Source organism: Lathyrus oleraceus, chromosome 7 (genome assembly GCF_024323335.1).
Source record: "Lathyrus oleraceus cultivar Zhongwan6 chromosome 7, CAAS_Psat_ZW6_1.0, whole genome shotgun sequence".
NCBI classification, from domain to species: Eukaryota; Viridiplantae; Streptophyta; class Magnoliopsida; order Fabales; family Fabaceae; genus Lathyrus; species Lathyrus oleraceus.
This window is the reverse complement of record NC_066585.1, coordinates 500,219,149-500,226,365: the sequence shown is the minus strand read 5'-3', so window position 1 is coordinate 500,226,365 and position 7,217 is coordinate 500,219,149. Positions and strand designations below refer to the sequence as shown.

General features: G+C 33.4%; 1 protein-coding gene across 1 annotated transcript; it reads left to right on the top strand.

Annotated features, from left to right (window-relative positions):
- Positions 1-438: 438 nt before the first annotated feature.
- Positions 439-2,000, top strand: LOC127104592 (uncharacterized). Its single transcript, XM_051041771.1, has 2 exons — positions 439-826; positions 1,981-2,000. The coding sequence occupies exons 1-2, from the start codon at positions 439-441 to the stop codon at positions 1,998-2,000; spliced, it is 408 nt and encodes a 135-aa protein (XP_050897728.1).
- The last annotated feature ends 5,217 nt before the right edge of the window (positions 2,001-7,217 follow it).

Sequence of the window (7,217 nt, the reverse complement as noted above, 5' to 3'; positions counted from 1 at the left end):
GGGAAAATCCTATGAGACAAATAAATGATGTTGTCACAAGAAGTGGTAATCAGGTGGAAAGTCCTAAGAAAAGGAAAGTTCACGAAGTTTGTAAACATGATTAAAAAATATCTACGTGAACGTGACTTTCACTGAGATAACTGGGATACTTACTTGTCGTTGATTGAGTTCACCTACAACAATAGTTTCAATTCTAGTATTGAAATGACACTGTTTGAGTCTTTATATGGTAGAAGGTGTATGACACATTTGTGTTGGTATGAGTCTGGAGAAAGTCTTGTGTTTGGGCCAAAGATTGTTCAATAGATGACGAAAAATATTAAGATGATTAAGGAGAAGATGAAAGCTTCGCAGAGTCGACAAAAGAGATATCACGATAAGCGAAAGAAAGCACTTGAACTCCAATAGGGAGATCATGTGTTCTTGAGAGTTAATCCAATGAGTGATGTTAGTCGTTTTTTGAAATATCGAAAGCTCATGTTGTGTTTCATTGGTCCTTATCATATTTTGAAGAGAGTCGGAGAAGTGGCCTACGGAGTTAATTTACCACCGTCTCTTTCGAATCTTCAATGTGTGTTTCATGTGTCTCAACTTCGAAAGTATGTTCCAGATCCGTCTCATATAATTCAAATGGATGATGTGCAAGTGAGAGATAACTTGATTGTAAAGGCATCACAATTACAAATTGATGATAAAAAAGTGAAACACTTAAGAGGTAAAGATATTATCTTGGTGAAGGTTATATGGGGAGGACATGTTGGAGGAATCATGACGTGGGAGCTGGAGAGTCGGATGAGGGAGTCTTATCTAGAGTTGTTTCGTTCAGGTAATTTTTTAGGGCAAAAATTCTATAAGTGGATGAGGGACCCTGAATTCAATTAACTTATTTAATTAAATTTTATTGCTTAATTTAATTATTTAAATTATTTAATGTGCTTTAACCATTTAATTGGTGATAATGTGTGTTATGTGGTGTTTGGGGGTTATTAGAATTTTAATTGGTTTATTTAATTAAAATAGTAGTATATTAATTAAATAAATAGAAAAAAATAAGAGAAAATAGTGGGGCAAAAAATAGAATTACTAGAAAAATAAGGAAAGAGGGTAAAATGGAGATTAATGGAGAGGTAAAAGTGTGAAGAGGGAAATTAATTATAATTTAGGTTAAAATAAATAGTAAAGGGAGTGGAGCCAAAACTATACCGTACGTAGAATTGAGAAAAGGAGACAAGTATGAGAAGAAAAGAACAATGGCTTGAGAGAGAAGGAGAATACATAGCCAAGCTTGGAGCTTTTGCTGGAAATTCAGGTAAGGGGAAAACTACTTGAATATAGGTGTATTACATGAAAGGTAGAGAGGCATTCTCACCATCCTCTAGGATTTTCATCATCGTAACCCATGATAATTGCAATGTTTTGTGTGTAAATTTGTGTTCTGAATGTTATTGAAAATCATGTATATGGATTGAGTATGAATCTGAATGTTGCCCCTACCATTGTTTTGTATTTGAATTATGAACATATTCTTGAATTCGTGAATAATTGGTGAAATTGGTTGTTAATTGATTAGTATATGGAGATTTGATTATTGTACGATATGTATCAATTGTTTTTTGTGTGATTCGGGGTGCTAGGGGTCTAAATCGGAGCTTCGAGTGAGCTCCCATGGCCAAAACACAAAAATTGCATTCTGCAACAGCGTGACGGGAGTCACGAGCATGACGGGTTGGTCGCCATGCATCTGGGTTGGCTGATGGTCGTCACCGGGGTGATGGGGAGATTGTCACGGTCTTCAGGTAAGGATTCTTCTTCCGGTTGTCACATAGGTGACGGGTTATATAAGGGGATGGTGACGGGTTGGGTGACCATCGTCACCCAGATGACGATTTGGTCGTCACAGCTTCCAGGGGTCATTTTGGGGGATAAGTCTAGTTTTGATGTTGTTTTCTCGTGTAGTTAATGTTTGAATGTTGCTTTCAGGTATTTGTATAATTGATTAATTAAATTGAATTATTACGAAGCGATAATTGAATTAATTAGCATGATTGTATGTGTTGAATTATGGTCATCTGTATCAGTTTTTGTGTTGTGAATACAATTATGTGCTTCAAATATAATTGTATATGTTATGTTGAGGTGTGTAGTTCAGAAGTGGGGACCATTGTTGAATGTTGTATTGCACTGTTGGTTATGGTTAGCAGTGGAACCATAATTGTTGTTTTTGTTGTATTATTGTATGTCATGCAACATATTGTGTCGATGTTATGAGTCATATTGCATACATAAAGGCTATGTGAATTGAGTTGTAGTATTGTTGTGTAATTGAATGTGTGTTGTTTATTGTGTAATTTTATTTACCCTTGCATTATTTTACATTATTAATATATTTGAGCGTATTCTCACCCTTTTCTTGTTTGTTTTATGTTGCTCTTTACATTATTGTACAGACACTCAGAAGGAGTAAGTGATATTGTGAGTTGGAAGATGGCCTTGAAGCTTTTATTCGTTTATTTTATCGCTTACACTACTTAGTTAGTTTATATGCTTTGATCTGTAACATCGGGAACAAGATGTGTTTTTTTTTTGTTAATTTTCGATTACATTATTTTGATTCAGTATTTTCGATTTGATGAAATAATTGAAGTTATGTTATTTATTTGAGTTTCGTTGCTAGTTTCAAAAATATTTATAAAGTATGCATGTTGTGTTTGAGTAGCATCCCAAACACAACATGCAAGAATAAGATTGAGTTCCTTGAGATGAAGCAAGGAAACATGACTGATGTTCAATGAAAGCGCTGTAATTAGTTTTGGTGAAAAAAACTCAAGTTTGGTTTTGCTTTTGGTTGAAGGCTTAAGGGGCTATCCAGTTGGTCAAAAGCCAACAATAACAGCAATATCAAAAGGTGTTAGGGTTATCATCCCATAGGGAAGGTGAAAGGTTTTGGTGGAGATGTCCCATAAATACATGGCTGCAATGAGCGTGTGAGAGTTATATTTGGGACCAACTCATGACAGTTGTTTAGGTCAAAGATAACCAAATATTTCCAAAAATGTTTCTTTTTTTCTTGAACCTTATTCAGCCATTGGATGTAAGAAGCATCCTCAGTCGAAGAAGAGGAGCTGAAGACCTTATTTTTGAAGAAATTAAAACCAAAGGGTTCATCAACAAATACCAAAGGCTCATAAAATGGGTAGCTGAGAAAGAAATCTCTCAACACTTGAGGTTTCTTAACAGGTCTAGGGAGAGGACCCATGAAATAAAAATGGTACCTGCAATGGAGTAGAGAATGGGGGTGTTACCATACCAAACATTTTAGTTTCCATCCTCTACAGGAAGCTTAGGAATGTAAGTGTAATCATTGACGTAGACTCATTCTCAAGGTTTTTAGGGAAGAAATGTGATGAGGAAGATGATAAATTACAGAAAGCTCCCTAGAGTTCTTTTTCTTTTCGCTTTTCAGAAGAAGGAAATGGTGAAAGAGAAGAGAGTTGAGTAAAAATGTTTTAAATAGTCAAATGGAAGAAAATGTTTCAGTTTTTTCCCTCCAAATAATGTTGGACATGTGGCGCATTCAGGTTGACATTTGGCACCAAAATGTCATGGGAAAATATGAAAAGATGGAATTAAATGATTTTCTATTTTAATTACATTTTTAGTGATGGTTTAATCTCCTAGGTGTAAATTCGGAGTGCGCCTAAGAGGGGGTGAATTATGACCAATTAAAAATTCTGGTTTTAGAGATAGGTTGGTTCTGATTTTTCTGGTTTGGTGATGAGTTTAGAAAGCGATAAAGTGCAGAATAAAAAAAACACAAGGATGTATCCTAGTTTCCCTCACAATCTGAAGGTACGTTTAGTCCCCTTTCAACACGAACGAGATTTTACTATCTGTTATGACTTGTACAAGACAGACATAATCACCAAGAACAACCTCTTGCGATTCACCAAGTTGATATGAGAACAATCCTCTCAAACTCAACTCTCTTGCTTCCAACAATTCTGGACAGCAAGGTGTTTAAAACTAATTCTGGAAAATATTAAGTAAAGAAAGTATATCACAATATATCAATCATTATGACTGATCTTCTCTTTCAAACAAGCAATTTATAATGATATATTAGTGCTCAAGTGTTTATGAATATGAGATGAATTTTTTGGACTGATATATGTGAACAATGCAGAAAAATTCTTAATGAAAGTTCAAACATCAAAACACTTGTTTGAAAATGAATGTGTATAAGATTTCAAATTGCAATGGAAGAGGTGACTTTTGATAGAGGTGTCAAGGTGATATATATATATATATATATATATATATATATATATATATATATATATATATATATATATATATATATATATATATATATATATATATATATATATATATATATATATATATATATATATATATATATATATATATATATATATATATATATATATATATATATATATATTATCTTGACACCTCTATGAAAGAGTGTGATTGAATGAAAAGATGCAATGGTTAAAGGATGACCTTTGGAAAATATTCAGTTCATAGGACAGATTTGAAAATAGGCACTGCTTCAAAAAAATTCAAAATTTCATGAGGGAAATCGATTTCCTGGCTAAAAAATTTGGTTCTGGCAAGTGGAAATCGATTCCTGAAAAAGGGGTAATCGATTTCCTGAACTAAAAAAATGAGTTTTGACAAGTGGAAATCGATTTCTGGAAAATGGGTAATCAATTTCTTGAACTAAAAAACCGAGTTCTGGCAAGTGGAAATCGATTCCTGGAAAAGGGGTAATCAATTTCCTGAACTGAATTTTAGAAAAATAGTATACCAACAAAGACATGTGAGACATGATAGATCATGCATGCAATGAATATTTGGATTAATTCTTAGCACTAATTTATCAATATATATTGCATGCTTGTACCTTAAAAAACTCAAGATCAATGCTAGTCTTCAAAATAAGTCTTGAATCCTTTGATGATAGCTTTCACACATATTGAACATTGAGTACTTGATTTGATTAAATGCACTTGAATCTTTTTCCATAATTTTGACATGATCATTTGAATTGCACTTTGTATTCATCAAAACAAATTTGATGGAGAGTCTTGACTTAACACTAGGAAATAAGGGATGATGATGATCAGCTCCACGCACGTTTGTGACATGGCGGTTTGGTAGAAAGTGGTCATGATGAGAAAGAAATAATAATTAAATAATAAAACATCTAATTGATATCACATGTGTAGACTAGGTAAACAGTGTATAAGGGTTACAAAAATACCATTTTTCTTTCATCTGACACAAATGATTGAAAGTGGTAGTTTTTTGGGCATATGTTAGCCTAGAATTTTTATTTGGGAAAAAGTCAATTGAATGTTGCATTGTGAAAATGGTAAGTGTTAGCATTTATTGACACAAGTCGACAAAAACGAATACGTCGACTGGAAAGTTTTGACTAGCGTCTTGAAATATGGTTTGGAAGAATCTCAATAGCAGATCTTGAAATACGGTTCAGAGGACTCTCGGGAACAGATGCAATTGATCACTCGACACCATGTCAAAGTAGATGCGTTCTACGGGCTTCAAAGACTTTGAAGATTTTTGGAAACCAAAGACTTGATAAAGGTCTTATCATTAAGAGTTTTCAGCAACTACCTTCGACGAGCAGACAATTATTAGTCGCTAAGAGCAGTTACGGATGTAGGATAATAGTTTTCAGCAGTTTTTATGTTCTGACAATGTGCCAGCTCTTCAGAAGGCTAAGTTTTTCATGTTCTTAATACGTGTCTATTTTCTTGGAGTAATTCGTCGGCGACTGTTATCTTTATCTTAATATAAATAGTGAGTTCATATATTGTAATGAGGGTCACACAAATTCATATGTTTCTTTATATAACTGGAGTATCCGAGTCAACGAGCAAAATAGTTTGTGAGAATCATGTATGAATTTGCGGCTTTTTCCTTATTGTCTTTATGTTTCCTTAATTGAAACACTTTTCTATTTTTTTGTCACTTACTGATTTTCGTTTAATATCATTTATTGCAGTTTCCATTTATTTTAGTTCAAATTTTTGTGTCATTAAAGTTTGTTTTCACTTTGTCTGTATATAGACATTCACAGTCACTTCACACACATACTTTCATGTACACGTGTTTTGCACAAATTTCTTTTGAGATTTTTTGAGTTAATCTCATAGACTATTTAAACTCGTGATTGTTCGCTAAAAATTCATGCGAACAGACGTCACATGGTAAGAATAATCAGAGTCAAGAATCCACGCATGTGTGCACTTGTTGGATAAACGCACAATATATATCCTTCATTTCCAGAATCATCATTTGAACCACATTTGTAAAATTGGATGAGGTATGCTTTCTTCCAATGTCCATTTTTTTCAATTATAAGACTCAATTGTTTTCAGATTTTTGGATTTAGACATCTTCTTTTAAGAATGCGTTTTACTCTTGTTCCGCCCACAATCTTGACCCTCTTCACATACAAATCATCTTCTTAAGTTTCTTCCTCTACAATTTGTCTCCATTGTGAATGAGACAAAAGTGTGGCAGTAATCGCATCAACACGAATAGTGTCTTTTTCATTGGTAAGAGTAGTCACCAAATGGTCATAAGAACCAAGTAACGAGTACAACAAGATAATTGTAATATCTTCACCCAAAATCTCACCACATTGGTGATTATGTTGTTGAATACATTGACTTGTTGCATATCAAATCGTTATGTGTCTTCAACCTGTATAGTCGCTGCTTCGTGGACAATTTGTTCATCAGCGTCTTTGACATATACAGAAAATTTATACCAAACCTCATTCGACGTTGTTAGATCCAAGATATGATACATCACTTCGTCACACACATATAAGTGAACAAATCTCGCAACCTTCTTCCTTATCCAATCATAACCCTTAATGTTGGTGTCATATCAAATTATCTATCAGGTCATATTTATGAATAAAATTTTATATAACTCACGTGGTGTCATATTAAATGGTCTATTTATAAAATTATTTTAATGATATTAAATGGTAGGATGTCCACTGTTTTTTAATAAAATCACATTGATGAATTTTTTATAAAATGCATAGCTGTTGGCACATCAACTAAACAGTTTTTGCCACTTGCCACGTTATTGATATAATTGATTAATCCAATTCAAAGATTTTGAGAGATTCTGTCATGTGAGCATGACACGAT